Source organism: Pelophylax lessonae, assembly GCF_965119305.1.
Source record: "Pelophylax lessonae genome assembly, chromosome: 3".
Classification (NCBI taxonomy): Eukaryota; Metazoa; Chordata; class Amphibia; order Anura; family Ranidae; genus Pelophylax; species Pelophylax lessonae.
In genome coordinates, this window is record NC_138770.1 from 589,434,829 (window position 1) to 589,452,999 (window position 18,171).

At 43.5% G+C, this 18,171-nt stretch overlaps 1 protein-coding gene across 4 annotated transcripts in view; it reads left to right on the forward strand.

The window, feature by feature from the left end:
• KIF16B (kinesin family member 16B) overlaps nt 1–18,171 on the forward strand; it is a 613,875-nt gene that overhangs the window by 77,532 nt on the left and 518,172 nt on the right. For all 4 annotated transcript variants that reach the window (XM_082252310.1, XM_082252311.1, XM_082252312.1 and 1 more), the window contains exons 5-6: nt 5,790–5,887; nt 12,085–12,194. In XM_082252310.1, coding sequence (XP_082108436.1) covers nt 5,790–5,887; nt 12,085–12,194 — 208 coding nt within the window. The remainder of the gene's footprint in view (nt 1–5,789; nt 5,888–12,084; nt 12,195–18,171) is intronic.

Below are 18,171 nucleotides of genomic sequence, written 5' to 3' on the forward strand. Positions count from 1 at the left end.
AGGGTAGTTGTCTCCAAACTGCAGCCCCGGAGCCAAATGCGGCCCTTTGCTTGCTTTTATCTAGCCATTGGAGCACTATTTAATCCACTGATACCAACAATGGTCGATAATTCCACCCCCACTGACACCAATGAAACCAACAATTGGGCCAAATGACAGCAAGGATGGGGCCCAATTCCTTCCAATGACAGCAAGGATGGGGCCCAATTCCTTCCAATGACAGCAAGGATGGGGCACAATTCCTTCCAATGACAGCAAGGACGGGGCACAATTTCTTCCAATAACAGCAAGATGGGGCACAATTCCTTCCAATGACAGCAAAGATGGGGCACAATTCCTTCCAATAACAGCAAGATGGGGCACAATTCCTTCCAATGACAGCAAGATGGGGCACAATTCCTTCCAATGACAGCAAGATGGGGCACAATTCCTTCCAATGACAGCAAGATGGGGCACACTTCCTTCAAATGACAGCAAGGATGGGGCACAATTCCTTCCAATGACAGCAAGGATGGGGCACAATTCCTTCCAATGACAGCAAGGATGGAGCACAATTCCTTCCAATGACAGCAAGGATGGGGGACAATTCCTTCCAATGACCGCAAGGGTGGGGCACAATTCCTCCCAGTGACAACGATGTTGAGGCACAATTCCTTCCAATTATAGCAAGATGGGGCACAATTCCTTCCAATGACAGCAAGAATGGGGCACAATTCCTTCCAATGACAGCAAGGACGGGGCACAATTCCTTCCAATGACAGCAAGGACGGGGCACAATTCCTTCCAATGACAGCAAGGACGGGGCACAATTCCTTCCAATGACAGCAAGGACGGGGCACAATTCCTTCCAATGACAGCAAGGACGGGGCACAATTCCTTCCAATGACAGCAAGATGGGGCACAATTCCTTCCAATGACAGCAAGGATGGGGCACAATTCCTTCCAATGACAGCAAGATGGGGCACAATTCCTTCCAATGACAGCAAGGATGGGGCACAATTCCTTCCAATAATAGCAAGGATGGGGCACAATTCCTTCCAATGACAGCAAGGATGGGGCACAATTCCTTCCAATGACACCAAGGATGGGGCACAATTCCTTCCAATGACAGCAAGGATGGGGCACAATTCCTTCCAATGACAGCAAGGATGGGGCACAATTCTTTCCAATGACAGCAAGGATGGGGCACAATTCCTCCCAGTGACAACGATGTTGAGGCACAATTCCTTCCAATGATAGCAAGATGGGGCACATTTTCTTCCAATGATAGCAAGATGGGGCACAAATCCTTCCAATGACAGCAAAGATGGGGCACAATTCCTTCCAATGACAGCAAGATGGGGCACAATTCCTTCCAATGACAGCAAGGATGGGGCACAATTCCTTCCAATGACAGCAAGGATGGGGCACAATTCCTTCCAATGACTGCGACGATGGGCACAATTCCTCCCAATGATACCAACAATTAGGCCGAAGGACATCAACAATGGGGCAGAAATCTTCCCACTGACACCAAAGATTGGGCTTTTTTTTCCCCTACTGTCATCAGGACCTTTTCTACTCCCAATGGTAACAGTCCAGCCCCCTCTAAAGTCTGAAGGACAGTAAACTGGCCCTTTGTTTAGAAAGTTTGGGTATTCTCTAGTAATTCTAGCTTTAATTTATTTTGTGTCTTACAATCTCTGCAATCCCCAAATATCACTTCATATATCATATTCATTTGAATTTTTACTAAATCAAAAAGAAAGAAAAGAAAAAAAATCTCTGTTGGGAAAATCAATGCCTGCTGCAGCCTGTAATGCATCTTCTTCCTTTGCCGTCTTTCCATTGACATGAAAAGTTCCAGTGCAGCAACTTTTGGCTCATTAACAGTTGCTGTAATTTTATGGCTTAGCGCAGCTTCGCTTGCACCGTGTAAATGTACCCAGCAGCGAGGGGTGTAATAAAACGCCACAATCGTTCCGCGCAGATTCAGTTTATCCCATAGGCTTGCGCAATCTGTCTTCTGTGTACTCAGTCAAGCATTCGCTAGAGGTAATGAGCATATGTGCATCTATGTAGTACAATCCACATTTCCTAGAAATGGCACTGAGAATGATATTAAACTGCTGAGGAATAATTGTTATCCCAGCTGAGTACTTATGGAAAACAATAAGAAAATCTTTCAAATGCACCATTTCAGCCATTGCCTTTTAAAGTGGAAGTAACCTTTAGCTGAATGATATTTATTCTTCTAAGGCACTGCATATTAGAAATAATTGTCGTAATTTTGAAATAAAATACATGTTTTCTCCTTTTGTTCATCCTGTTGATCTCGTGCAGCCTCTTAACACCCACTTCTTGTATTTTCGCACTACAGCTGCTTTTTTTTTTTTCTTAATTGTGTTTTTACTGAAAGTCACAATAATAGAGCATGCCAGTGGAATTAATGTCCACACAGCTGCTTGTAATTTCCACTTGGAGAACATTTTGACAAGGTGACAATGCAGGAAAACAGCTGGGAGACAGGGACAGCGTTGTCACCCTATAACAGGGTGCAAGTGCCTGCACAAGGACACTTCAGGCTGGTAATATTTTAGTGAAGGCTGATGACTTTAAAGGCCTGTTCACACTTGAACTGGAATTTCTGTTCTCAGCTGCTAATAGGGCTTAGAGAGGTGGGGGTGAAGAAACAACAGAACACTAATCTTCCCAATAAATGGCTGTGTCCAGGGTGAGCGTGTAAGCAGAAGTCTGACTATTGGAGGACAGACAGGATGTTCTCCCAGCACAGACAGAAAACTTATCACGCTGGGATTGATGTGCTCTCATGAATAGCATGGTCAGTTTGGAATAGGAAAGCAGGGGACTGACTAGATCACCAGATTTTTCACTCAAAGAAAGAAATAAAAAGAGGATCAGATACTTTTTAAACACAAATACGTGGTACAACAGGCACATATATCAGGAATATGAAATGTTGGGTAACGTATTCTTTAAATTTAAAAAGAGGGAGTGAACCTATGCGCTACCAGTAAGGTATGAGAAACAAGGAGTTGCAAGAAAGATGTGTGTAGTGGAACACCAGAAATTAGCAGCAAATTCAGTAGTGTCACAACATACTAAAACAATTTTATCGCAGAGAGAATAAGCGCTCAATTTCTTGGGAATGGTGGACCACACCAAAAAATATCAAATATATAAATATAGCTGGATATGTAGATTAAAAAACAGATGATAATGCAGCAATAATATAAAAGCGAGCAGATGAATAACACAAACACTTAATATAATTAGTGATGTAAATAAAAGATGTTAGTGATGTAAATAAAAGATGAAGTGATCAGTGACCGATCATAAATAAATAGTTAATAGTGGAAAAAAGTTAATGAAGGATGAAAGATGAATAAAGTGATCAGTGCTAAATGAATGCACACTGATAATACGCAACAAGCAAAAGTTTCAGGAAAGTGACAGTGATACAAATTGTGCTGATCAGTGCAGGTGAGGTTGTATTCAGTGTGCTAAAAAAGGTGCAAAAATATGGTGGTGAGCACAATCCAAAAAGTGCTTTAAAATGATAAATAACAACGGATAAAATGTAAAATCATAAAATTTCATAAAATTCCAATTTGTATCACTGTCACTTTCCTGCAACTTTTGCTTGTTGCGTATTATCAGTGTGTATTTATTTAGCACTGATCACTTTCACCTTTTCATCTTTCATCCTTCATGAACTTTTTTCCACTATTAACTTTTTATGATCGGTCACTGATCACTTCATCTTTTATTTACATCACTAATTATATTAAGTGTTTGTGTTATTCATCTGCTCGCTTTTATATTATTGCTGCATTATTATCTGTTTTTTTTAACCTACATATCCAGCTATATTTATATATTTGATATTTTTTGGTGTGGTCCACCATTCCCAAGAAATTGAGCGCTTATTCTCCCTGCGATTAAAATTCTATAAACTTGAGTTCTGCAGTGAGCATGTATATAATAAGTTATCCACTAGCCATCAAGGATCTTGAAAAGGAGATCCATCGCTCTATGTCCTGCGGCAGCCATAACTGGAAACTTGAAGTAGGTGGGAAGCACATTGCTTGCTTATACTGTGAGTCTGGGACCTTTGGGGAGACGTCAACCCTGCATAATCAACAGTAACTAGGATACAGGGGTTTATTTTTCTCAAAGAATAAGAGACTTTATCAAAGTACATATTCACTAACCTTAGTAAATGTGATGAAGCTGTTTTCCCCCCAATCGTTCAATCATGCCTTGGCAAAAATAGTTTTTGTAGGTGTTTGAGTTTTCAAAGTGAACACAGCTGCAACTTATTTACGAAATTTATTGATCATTTACTTTGGTCTGTGAACATACTTTGCTCCAGGGGTGCTCAAGCCGTGGCATACGGAGCCCTCTGATGTGGCCTGCAACCTCAAACTAGGGAAGTGAATGCCCATGCTATGGGAAAGGGGGGTTGGCATGCCCAGATCATGATCAACAGGTTGCCGACCCGCCATCCCAGAGCATCAGAGTGCATGTAGTCGGAGCCGGCGCTGGCAGCAGAGGAAGCATGCAGCCATGGAGGGTGCAGGAGCCGCATAAGTCGATGCTTCCTCTGTATTGGCAGGTTCTGTTCCAGGAGACAATACCAGGTCAACTTGGGACCTTTTTAGCTGCCTGGAGAGCATTGCCAGCAGAAGCTGGAAGAAGAAATGGTCAGTGTATTATTACATACACTGCACTTTTGCAGTGGGTAAATTGGCACTTATTAAAGAATTATTATGCTGCTTTTTACACTGATCTGCAGATGCAGCGCAGCGCGGTGCACTTGCCCCATCCCTGCAGGTTAACTGCACTGAGCCATAGACTTCTGTTCTGTCCTGCGGGTTTGGTACGCTTTCTGAAAGTGCACCACACCCGTAAGATGTAATATAAGTCTATGGCAAAGAGCAGCTAACCCATAGGAAAGCTGCATGTGCACTGCGCAGTGCGGGTAAATACAGGACATCAGTGTGACCGCTTTATAAGGGGCTCAGGACAGTAAGGGCTTCTTTACATTTTCAGTTTGGGGATGGTAAAACCCCATAGTTCATTGTGGCTCATGACTGGTTACCAAATCACTTAAGTGACCCTTGTTCTTTAAACGGTTGCGCAACCTTGGGGCTCTTTCACACGGGTGTTCAGTTTTTTTTGCCCGATCAGGTCCTTTTTTTTTTTTTTGAAACGGACACGGATGACACTTGTGTCATCCGGTCCGTCTGTCCGTTTTTCATCCCATCCGTTTGCGGATGAAAAACGGACATAATACATCTCTATGTAAATACGGATGTCAGCGGATGACACCACTGACATCCGTTTTTGCGTCCGTTCCGTTTTTTGAACGGAAGAAAAAATAGGGTTCTCTTCCGTTCCAAAAAACTGAACTGAATGGAAAGGACGAAAAACAGGAGTCAGCGGATAATCATCCTCTGACATCCGTATTTACATAGAGATACATTATGTCCGTTTTTCATCCGCAAACGGATGGGATGAAAAACGGACATACGGAACGCCCGTGTGAAAGAGCCCTTGCTCTACTCCTTTAGTAATCCCTCCCTTCTATGTAAATAAATCCACTGACCTGCATCCTTTGCTTTTGTGGACATACTTGTGAGGTTGTACATAGTTGTTGCTGAGTCGTGTGCTGCAGCTCTTTAGCCTCTGCTTGAACTCCAATAAGAGGCAGCATGATTGTGTAGTTTGAAGGATTTGTTTTTAAATTCTCCTGTCTAATCTCTTTGATTCCACTGGTACCACAGGGTGATTCTGGTCTAATACCCCGGATTTGTGAAGGATTGTTCAGTAGGATTGCTGATATTACGCGGAGGGGCGATGCATCATTTCGTACAGAAGTCAGGTATGTTTATGACGCATGTTCAGAACAAGGTTATAATAAACAATTAATAAAATATATGTTTTTAGGCTAAAACGCAAATGTAGTTATGCCATAGTTGTTTTACCCCATGAAAGGTCTTCTTGCCAATGGCTGGTTAAAATAATAAAATTGTACCTCCAATGAAGGTGCAGGTGAGGTCAGGTAAAGCCGTGGTCTGTGGGCCTAAATGAAAATGGCAATCGCCCCAATAAATAATTAGCTTTTAGAGTAAGGTGTGCATGGAAAGGCTTTACACAGACAAACGTTACCCAGCACACTTACCAGCTAGCCAATAAAGAAAACAAATTACAACAAAACTTTCCATTAAAAACCGAGGGTTTAGTTGCTTGATATTTGCAAATATATTGCCTCATCAAGATCCTTTTTCAAGCCCCTCTGTATAGTGTGGTGCCTCCGTGTTGGAGCATATATAGCAATGAATACATTAAAGACAGGTATGCCTGAAGGCAGCCCAGCCCTCCTTAAAAGCACAGGGACACACCAGAAGCCCAGCAAAGCACAATGGCAACTAAAGGCGTCTAATTTGCAAATTCAGCAAGCTAAACAAAAATGATAAACGCCCAATTTTTAACTAGCTTTTAAAGTTAAGTGCACATGAAAGGACTTTACACAGAATAAACAACACACTCTTTATTTCAAGCACACGAAGGCCCAATGCACAGTTGGGGGTTTATTAACTAAAACTGGAGAGTGTGAAACCTTGTGCAGCTCAATGAGCTTTCAATTTTTTTTTTTTTTTTGTCAAAACTTAATCGAACAAGCTGAAGTTTGAAGCTGATTGGCTACCACGCACAGCTGTACCAGATTTTGAACTCTCCAGTTTTAGTAAATCAACCCCATGGTGTTTAGCTCCAGTGCATAAGGCTCTGGTGTTTTAGGTGGTGGAAGCCAAAGGTGCACCAAGTAGCCCCACTGCTGGTAGCCTGTTGCCATTTGAGAGGTTGATACCGTATCTCACAAAAGTGAGTACACCCCTCACATTTTTGTAAATATTTTATTATATCTTTTCACGTGACAACACTAAACAAATTACACTTTGCTATAATGTAAAGTAGTGAGTGTACAGCTTGTATAACAGTGTAAATTTGCTGTCCCCTCAAAATAACTCAACACGCGGCCATTAATGTCTAAACTGCTATACACCCCTAAGTGGAAATGTCCAAATTGGGCCCAATTAGCCATTTTTCCTCCCCAGTGTCATGTGACTCGTTCGTGTTACAAGGTATCAGGTGTGAATGGGGAGCAGGGGTGTTAAATTTGGTGTTATTGCTCTCACTCTCTCATACTGGTCACTGGAATTTCAACATGGCACCTCATGGCAAAACTCTCTGAGGATCTGAAAAAAAGAATTGTTGTTCTACATAAAGATGGCCAAGGCTATAAGAAGATTGCTAAGACCCTGAAACTGAGCTGAAGCATGGTGGCCAAGACCATACAGCGGTTTAACCGGACAGGTTCTACTTAGAGCAGGCCTCGCCATGGTTGACCAAAGATGTTGAGTGCCTGTTCTTCGCGTCCTATCCAGAGGTTGTCTTTGTGAAATAGACGTATGAGTGCTGTTAGCATTGCTGCAGAGGTTGAAGGTCGGGGGGGTGGGGTCAGCCTGTCAGTGCTCAGACCATACGCCACACACTGCATCAAATTGGTCTGCATGGCTGTCGTCACAGAAGGAAGCCTCTTCTAAAGATGATGCACAAGAAAGCCTGCAAACAGTTTGCTGAAGAAAAGAAGACTAAGGACATGAATTACTGGAACCATGTTCTGTGGTCCGATGAGATCAAAATAAACCTATTTGGTTTAGATGGTGTCAAGCGTGTGTAGCGGCAACCATATGAGGAGTAAAAAGACAAGTGTGTCTTGCCTACAGTCAAGCATGGTGGTGGGAGTGTCATGGTCTGGGGCTGCATGAGTACTGCCAGCACTGGGAAGTTACAGTTCATTGAGGGAACCATGAATGCCAACATGTACTGTGACATACTGAAGCAGATCATGATCCCCTCCCTTCAGGCACTGGGCCACAGGGCAGTATTCCAATATAATGACCCAAAACACACCTCCAAGATTAGCAATGCCTTGCTAAAGAAGCTGAGGGTAAAGGTGATGGACTGGCTAAGCATGTTTTCAGACCAAATCCTATTGAGCATCTGTGGGGCATCCTCAAATGGAAGGTGGAAGAGCTCAAGGTCTCTAACATCTACCAGCTCCGTGATGTCGTCATGGAGGAGTGGAAGAGGACTCCAGTGGCAACCTGTGAAGCTCTGGTGAACTCCATGTCCAAGAGGGTTATGGCAGTGTTGGAAAATAAAGGTGGCCACACTTTGGGCCCAATTTGGACATATTCACTTAGGGGTGTACTCACTTTAGTTGCCAGCGGTTTAGACATTAATGGCTGTGTGTTGAGTTATTTTGAGGGGACAGCAAATTTACACTGTTATACAAGCTGTACACTCACTACTTTACATTATAGCAAAGTGTAATTTCTTCAGTGTTGTCACGTGAAAAGATATAATAAAATATTTACAAAAATGTGAGGGGTGTACTCCTTTTTGTGAGATACTATAGCTGCTGTGGATTTACAGTACATTGAATGCTACCAACGCTTTGGGCAGAATGCGTCCAGGGAGGAATGCATCAGCCCCTCAGTGCATACTGCCCTAAACAGTAGTAGAACTGTGCACCATCCAGCCAGAGCAGCTTTTAGCCTCCCATTGTGATTAACAGACTGCTGGCTGCGGTGCTTGGCCTTGCACTTGTGCCATCCACTTGTACTGGGGGTAAATACGCAGTGTGCATGAGGCATTACCAGCCAGTGGTCCTGTAGATTATAGAGCTATCTTATAAATACTGTTACAACATTATTGAAGGCGATGTACAACCAAAGCTCGTTTGGCTGTACTTCTCCTATGGATCACAGGAGTGTAGTTAGTTTTGCACTCCTGTGACCTGTTTTCAGCAGAGAGCGGGCTGAAGTCCGCTCTTTGGTGATGTCATAGATGTCGGTGTGTCATAACGACCATGGAGTCGGGATCCGCCAAGTGCCTGGACCGACACCGGGTTCAGCCTCTCAGCGAGCTGCTGAGAGCCTGAGCCGGCTGCTCATCACCCCTCCACAGCCCAGAGCTCCAGTGAGCGAGGAGGAGGCAGAGCGGAGAGCTACTCACTGACAGTATCAGTGCCCTGCTTGGAGAGCTGTCAGGACCGAACAATCGGCGGTGTTTGATCGCTCGTTCTCAGTGTAGAGGCGCCGGGGGACAGATGCAGCATCAGACCGATACTGCATCCGCCTAGGTAAGTATGAATGGGGGAAAGAAGAAGTAGAAACCCCATACTTCTCCGTAAAATTGATTTACTGTTTTATCCCAGTATCTAAAATGTTGTCTGCATTTGATGATGATATGAAGTGTATTTAGAATGTAGGCTTCCAGCTATCGTGTTTAATTCTATCCTTGCATTCCCTGGCCTTTCTGGTATCAGGGGCCGTTACTCATGGTAGTCATAGGCATCAGAGCAGCACCTGATGTGCAGGGATGGCTCAATCACTAGAAGAGATTTATTTTCATAAATCTATAAACCGCTAAGGCTAAAATTAGTTGAACAGTCTCTGGGTATCTTTATGCTGGCAATGTACACAATTTCAAGCACAACTCTCTGAACTCTCTAAAACTGATTGAACAAACCAAGGAAACCAATCACCAGCAGTTTATAGATTGATATTTATGTAGCAGGGATGTGTCGATCCGTTTGATTTTTTTTTTTCCCTCTTGAAAGCAGTTGAATTTGCAAGCATTACTCCTCTGATAAAAAAATGATGAAAAGAAGAAAGAAAAAATGTGGTCATTTATGTGAAAGAGTGAGCTACATATTGCTTAGAGCTCATTCTCACTGGTGCGGTGTGTGTTTTTATTTTTATTCTTATTTTTTTTCAAATATGTTCAAGATGATTGTAAAGGCCTGTTGTGTTTTTTTTTTTTTTTTAAATAACAAACGTGTTCTACCTACCTCCTCTTTGCAGTTGGTTTTGCACAGAGTGGCCTGGATCCTCATCTTCTTGGTTCCCTCTTCTGTGCTCCTGTCCCCACCCTCTTGTTCAGTGACCCCACAGCAAGCAGCTTGCTATGGGGGCACCCAAGCCAAGGCACAGCTCCCTTTCAGACACGCAGTCGCCCACTCTCTCTCCTGACTGACTTTATTGACAGCAGTGGGAGCCAATCGCATCACGCTGCTGTCTCAGCCAGTGAGGAGGGAAGTCCCGGACAGCTGGTAAACTCCTGCAACATCGCTGGATAAAGAAGCGCTCAGGTAAGTATTCGGGGAGCTGCTGCATACAGGTTTTTTTTTTATCTTAATGCATAGAATGCATTAAGATAAAAAAAGCTTCTGCCTTTACAATCTCTTCAATTTTTTAAATTTAGCTGGTTAACCCTTTCTTTGATACATCAACTTCTCAATGAAAAGCATATAGTTAATCATAGAAATCCAAGTAGCATGGTTTGGTGGAACAGAGACCGTTCTAGGTTTTAGGATCTTTTGTATGGGTATCTGCACCATGGGTGGGTGCCATTAATTTTTAATTTTTGTACTCTCAATTTTTAATGGCACTCCCAATGCACGTTGCACCACATATCAATGCATGGTAGCACAGAATTTTGCATTGTAGTGCATTGCAAAATATGCTGCTGGTCTGTTTTTCTGTTCCTTGTGATTCAAATAAATGGGCTGCATGAACAACCCGTTTTACAGATTTGACTTAGCCTGGGTTCACACTATTGTGAGCTCAATTCCAGTGAGGATGTGTCTTGTAGGCAGTTCACACTGCCCTATGCAAACCGCTATGGGTGTCAATACAAAGTTAACCACTTCTTACCCGCCCGCCGGCGGAGCGGTGTATCCATTGTTCTAGGATGCCGCACCAGAACAGCCTCCCTTGCGCTCCCCCGGGGGCGCGCAGAGCGGCGATCATGGTTGTGCCGTGTTGCTAGGACACGGCGCGACCCCAATCTCAGTAAAGAGTCAATGAAATGACTGTTTACCCATGTGATCGGCTGTGTCCAATCACAGCCGGTCACATGTAAATAAGGAAGTGCTGTTATTCGGCTCTCCTCGCCTCACACTCTGACAGTGTGAGGCGAGGAGAGCCGATCAGCGGCTCCCAGCAGTGCTCATCAGTGCCGCCCATCAGTGCCACCTCTGTGCTCATCAGTGCCGCCTATCAGTGCTTATCAGTGCCACCCATCAGTGCGGTATATTAGTACCTCCTCATCAGTGCCACCTCATCAGTGCCCATCAGTGAGGTATATTAGTACCTCCTCATCGGTGCCACTTCATCAGTGCCCATCAGTGCAGCCTATCAGTGCCCATCAGTGCAGCCTATCAGTGCCGCCACATCAGTGAAGGAGAAAAAAAATTTATTTTCAAAATTTACTCGCAGAAAATAAGAAAAACTTTTTTTTTTTCAAAATTTTCTGCCCTTTTTTTTTTGTAAGAAATAAAAAACCCAGAGGTGATTAAATACCACCAAAAGAAAGCTCTATTTGTGTAGAAAAATGATCCAAATTTCATATGGGTACAGTGTAGCATGGTCACGCAATTCAAAATGTGAGAGCGTTGAAAGCTGAAAATCGGCCTGGGCAGGAAGGGGGTGAAAGTGCACTGTAGGCAAGTGGTTAATGACACCCCCAGATCAGTTGGCACCCATGCAATCCAATTCAAGTGCTGACCAAAAAAAGGGTCCTGCACCAATTTGGTGCGAATGTGATGGGAATCCAGCCATCCAATCCGTCTGGCTGAATTCACATTGCACAGACACTGAATGAGACCTGCACATCGCACCAGCGTGAACCCAGCCTGAATGGGGCTGATTTACTAAAACTGGAGAGTGCTAAATCTGTTGCAGCTCTACATAGAAACCAATAATCTTCCAGGTTTTGTTGTCAAAGCTTGATGAACAAGCTGAAGTTAAAAGTGAATTGGTTACCATGCACAGCTGCACCAGATTTTGCACTCAAGTTTTAGTAAATCATCCCCAATGTGTGTTAAAGCAACTCGCCAGTACGAATGGCTGCATATTGTTCTCTGTACAATACATTAGTGGATGTTTGTTTTTACCCCTGGCACAGCTCCTTTTAGCTCTCATTGTGTATTTTCTGCATTTCATTTAGCTACCTAGAAATTTACAATGAGCGAGTGAGAGATCTGCTGCGAAGGAAGTCATCAAAAACCTTTAACTTACGAGTTCGAGAGCATCCCAAAGAAGGCCCTTATGTTGAAGGTGGGAAGTTGTACATCATTTTATTAAATTAAATATTATTATAGAAATGTTATCTTTTTGATATTGACCCCCCCCCCCCCAAAAAAGAAAAATCTTTATTGCATACATCTCTGCTTAGTGATCCCAAAACATATTTTAAAGTCCTTTTTAATACATCTGTTACTTACATTTAAGTAGAACTAAAGGCATCGTGGATAGGGTAATGGAGGGTTATAAATGACAGGCAGGAGAGAGATGAAAAAGCACCTCTAAGTGCAGGCCATTTACAGGTTTTACAGGTTTATTAGGTGCAATAAAATACAAGTGGCAGCTCACATGGAGTGAAGTAAAACAAGTTTATCAGGAAAAGGAGTTTGGGTTGTCAGCGCTGAATGTCCCTGATGTGGACCGCCTGGGTCCGCTGCTGCATGGAGGAGGCCAGGCAGAAGTCCTCAGGTGGAAAGCCAAGCAGAGGGGAGATGAAGCTGGCAGAGGGGGGGTTATATAGATGGTTATACCTCTGTCTATTTTTTTTCTTTTGCCATCTGTGTTCCATTGGGGAAATTTACCTTCACTTCCTGTCCATTACCAAAACGGAAAGTCAGAGGAAATCCCTACGAATTAGGGGAATCCCCGGAGGTCACCAGAACTAGTGTCATTGTTGGAAGATTTTTCCCTCTTTTACTTTTCTGGAGACAACACAAAATGAAGGATTTTCACTTTCAATGATGTTGGTAAATAGGAAACACAGAGAGGATAAATCTCCATAACAGGCATCTCCTACAGGCAGCAACAAAACATAATAGTTGGTATAATACCTCTCCACTCTATCCAAAATTAAAAAGAAAAAGATTTGCCTTTGATTCTACTTTAAACCACTTAAGCCCCGGAAGATTTTACCCCCTTCCTGACCAGGGGGTTTTTTGCGATTTTGACGAATTTGACGTTCTTTTTTTTCCCACAAACAGAGCTTTCTTTTGGTGGTATTTGATCACCTGTGCAATTTTTTGATCATGCGCTATAAACAAAAAAAGAGCGTCAATTTTACAAAAATAACAATATTTTTCACATTTTTTTATATGAAATTCCCCTCCAAAAAATGTAAAAATCAAAATTTTTTAACATTTTCGGCCAATTTGTTTTATGCTACATGTTTGGTAAAAAAAAAATCGCAAAAAGCGTATTTTGATTGGTTTGCGCAAAAGTTATTGCATTTACTAACAAAGGGAAAGATTTTTGTCATTTTTGGTGTTTTTTTTTTTTAACGAGTAATGGCGGCGATCTGCGATTTTTTTTTTTTTTTTTTTTTTGCGGGACTGCGACATTGCGGCGGACAGATCAGACCCTTGACTGACATTTGTGACACTTTTGGGGTTACCAATGACATTACTGCAGTAATCAGTGCTATACATATGCACTGTTACTGTAAAAATGACACTGGCAGGGAAGGGGTTAACTGTATTGGAGAGGGAGGGGTTAAGTGTGTCCTAGGGGCGTGTTTCTAACTGTGATTGGACATGGCTACTAGTGTAAAAACAGAGATCAACGGTCCTACATAGTAGAACCGTCTGATCTCCATTTTTACACAGGGGAGAATGACAGGCGGCTTGTTTACATTAGCCGCCTGCCTTTCTCCCTTCCCGGCGAACGATCGCGAGTGACCGGCGGACATCGGGTCCGCCGGTCACACGCACTGACTTGTTAGGGAACGAGCCGGGGCGGGCGCGCGCCTCAGCGCGCGCGTGCTCGTGCGCTATTGGCTCACAAGCCAGTGACAGGCTAGTAGTGACATACCGGTATGTCATTTTGCCTGGCCGGGGCTGACCGCTGGTCGGCAAGTGGTTAAAGTGATATTAAAGTTTTTTTTTTTTTTTTTTTTTTTTTTTTTTTGCGAAAGAATAACAAACATGTTATAACATGTCATACTTACTTCCTCTGTTGCACAGAGCAGCCTAGATCTTCCTCTTCTCGGATCCCCAATCGGCGCTCCTGGCCCCTCTCTCCTACTGAGTGCTCCACAGCAAGTAGCTTGCTATTGGGGCACCAAAGCCAAGCCACATCTCTGTGTGTCCAGTCAGATTGGCTTACTGACTTTGACAGCAGCGGGAGCCAGTAGGCCCTCGCTGCTGTCTCAGCCAATCAAGAGAGAGGGTCCTGGATAGCTGAGGCTCTCCTGAAATATCACTAGATTGAAATGGGGCTCAGGTAAGTATTAGGGGGGGTTCTGCACACAGAAGGTTTTTATCTTAATGCATAGAATGTATTAAGATGGAAAACCTGCCTTTAGAACCACTTTGAGGCTCCATTCACACTACCGCGACTTGTCAGGCGACTTGTCACCCTGACAAGTCGCGGTCCATGCAGTGCTACAGGACCCATTCTAATAGGAGCGACACAAGTCGCTCCGACTTAGAAAAAGGGTCCTGTACAGTTCGGGGCGACCTCGGAGCGACTTGCATAGACATTCATTATATAAAGTCCGTGCAAGTCGCGCCGAAGTCGCGGTGCACGGGACTTCACAGGTCGCCGCAGAAGTCGTGCCGCTGCAGTGTGAATGCGGTCTATATGTGTTCTTGATTTAGTGAGGTACTGGTGATGTAGTCTGGCACTACTCCTGGGAAGGTTATGTCACCAGTGCCTCTCAGGAAGATCTTTGTAAAATGCGAGGTCTTGGGAGATTATGCAAAATTATGTGAGATCTGGGAAGAAAAGGCATCTTCCTCCAAACACAGATTATGTGATTGTCATACATCCAACATGTAAGCACAGAGGATCGTGGCTAGAGAGCTAAGTACACAGGCACAGGATCTTTCCGCATTTCATGGGGGGGGGGAGCTGTCAACAAATTTCAGGAGGTGAAGGCAAAGAGATTCCTTACTGGACATGGCCTCTGGGAGCAGAGTGGTGAAGATACCATTGTAAGAATTTATTCAAGGGAAGCAAAACCTGGAGTAAAATCTGATTATTGGTTTTTAGAATTGTCATTTACCAACATTTCCCACAGTGTCTATATTTAAATTTGTACTATTGGAGTGAAGGTCTTCTGTAATTTCAGTTTTGGCAAACTTGAATTCCATTATAAATTCATATAATGCAGCCAGCCTGTGTTATCACAGGTAATACAATACAAAGTACTATGATGTTGCTGAAATCCGTAACCACACCATTCAATCAGATTCTGGGGTGTTTCAGTTAGAAAGATGAATTGTGCTTTTGGTTTCTAGAAGTTACTGCCCATGTGTATAGTTTCTGGTTTTGAATATCCATTTTTTTTTATACCCAACCTGAGGTAGCAGATTAATTGGGGAAACCAATATACTGAGAAGCATGTTGTGAAACCTCCAGGCAAACAAGAACTATTAGCATTTAAAGTCGCTTTGGGGACATGGTACCCACCGAGTAGATTTTATTTCTTTGCTGGCAGATGCTTTGATGGCTGGCAAGTGTATCTTGGCTAAATCCTTACAATTACTAGGATCCCCTATCTTCCAAATCTCAATTATTATGAGCCTGACAGAGACAAGTGGTCCGCTCATTTAAGGCCCTTTCACACCTATGCACTTGCAATGATTTGTTTTATTGTGTGCATTACTGTATGCATTTAAAGCTGAACTCAACTAATACATTTAAATATCTGCAAAAACAATACAAAGGGGAACTGCATAGGTCACCCCAGAGAAGGAGTTGTATAAGGAGAACCAACAACGGTATGAATTAACTAGAAAAACTACTTTATGGAAAAAAGAGGCCAATTTTCAAAACTTTCAGGCCAAATGTCCATAACCTCCAAACACCAACAATTAAAATCAAAGTGGACAAGGTTGTCACATACATGAAACAAAACAGGGCCCCACACTCACATGCATGCACACTACAGATAACCACAGAGTTCTAATCCCTAGTATCAAGCTGGCCAACAGGAAGGTAATTTAGGGTTCCAAAGCAATATTGCCTATCCAGAGTGTGACATAACCGACCCACACTGTGCTTGAGTGCTTTCGCCAGAAATGACCACAGAGATCTGTGATCCTTTATAGAAGGATCACAGGCGCTCTGTGATCATTTCAGAAAGAAGAACAGTCAGCTGTGTTTACAACATCTGACCATCCTCCTCTCTCAGTGGGGAGCGATCGCGGGTGCCCGGCACCAAGCCCCCTAGCCCTACGCCGTTTCACACAGCCGAGCAAGCCTGCCGCAGTAAACTGGTGGCTGGCGATAGGCAAGTGGTTATGTTTCTGGTTACAGTTTGAATTGTTAGGGTAATATGATCAGGGGTGGGGGATGTCCTCCTGTTTTGGTATATATTCTGTGTGAGTTTGTCAAATGTTCCAGATCTCATGCAGGCTAAGTTGCCGGCTAGTCTTGTATGTTATGCAGCTATAATATCTGAAATTTATGTTTAAGACTGGAGGAAGCGGTGTACTGGCGAAAGCACTCAAGCACAGTGTGGGTCAGTTCTGTCAAACTCTGGATAGGCATTGTTGCTTTGGAACCCTAAACTCCCTGCCTGTTAGCTGGCTTGATACTATGGATTAGAACTCGGGCGGTCGGCAAGTGGTTATATTTCTGGTTACAGTTTGGATTGTTAGGGTAATATGATCAGGGGTGGGGGGGGGGGGGAAGGCCTCCTGTTTTGGTATATATTCTGTGTGAGTTTGTCAAATAAATGTTCCAGATCTCATGCAAGCTAAGTTGCCGGCTAGTCTTGTATGTTATGCAGCTATAATATCTGAAATTTATGTTTAAGACTGGAGGAAGCGGCGTACTGGCGAAAGCACTCAAGCACAGTGTGGGTCAGTTCTGTCAAACTCTGGATGGGCATTGTTGCTTTGAAACCCTAAACTCCCTGCCTGTTAGCCAGCTTGATACTAGGGATTAGAACTCTGTGGTTATCTTTAGTGCGCATTCATGTGAGTGTGGGGCCCTGTTTTGTTGCATGTACGTGACAACCTTGTCCACTTTGATTTTAATTGTTGGTGTTTGGAGGTTATGGCCATTTGGCCTGAAAGTTTTGACAATTGGTCCCTTTTTCAATAAAGTAGTTTTTCTAGTTCACTCATACTGTTGTTGGTTCTCCTTATACAACTCCTTCTTTGTGGTGACCAATGCAGTTCCCCTTTGTATTGTTTTTGCTGATATTTAAATGTATTAGTTGAGTTCAGCTTTAAATGCATACAGTAATGCACACAATAAAACAAATCATTGTAAGTGCATAGTTGTGAAAGGGCCTTAACCACTTTAATACAGGGCACTTCCCTCCCTTCCTGCCCAGGCCAATTTTCCCCTTTTAGCGCTGTTGCAATTTGAATGACAATTGCGCGGTCATGCAACACTGTACCTACACCAAATTTATGTCATTTTCCCCCCACAAATAGAGCTTTCTTGGTGGTATTTGATCACCTGTCCGATTTTTACTTTTTGCTAAACAAATAAAAAAACGACCGAAAAGTTTGAAAAAAAAAAAAGTTTTTTTGTTTATGTTATAAAATTTTGTAAGTAAATAAGTTTTTTCCTGCACTGATGAGCACTGATGAGACTGCAATGACAGGCACTGATGGGGTGGCACTGATGGGGTGGCACTGATGGGGTGGCACTGATAGGCGGCACTGATATGCGGCACTGATAGGCACTGATATGCGGCACTGATAGGTAGCACAGATATGCAGCATTGGTGGGCACTGATAGGCGGCACTGCTGGGCACTGATAGGCGGCATTGATGGACACTGATAGGTGACACTGACGGGCACTAATGGGCACTGATAGGCGGCACTGGTGGGCACTGATGGGCGGCACTGATGGGCACTAATGGGCACTGATAGGCGGCACTGGTGGGCAATAATGGGCACTGGTGGGCGACACTAAAGGATGGCAATGATGGGCACTTGTGGGCAGCACTGATAGGGAGGACACTGGTGGGCATCACTGATGGGGAGGGCAATGGGGGGCTTCCTGAGCCCTGATTGCCATCCCTGGTGGCCATAGTGGGCATCCCTGGGG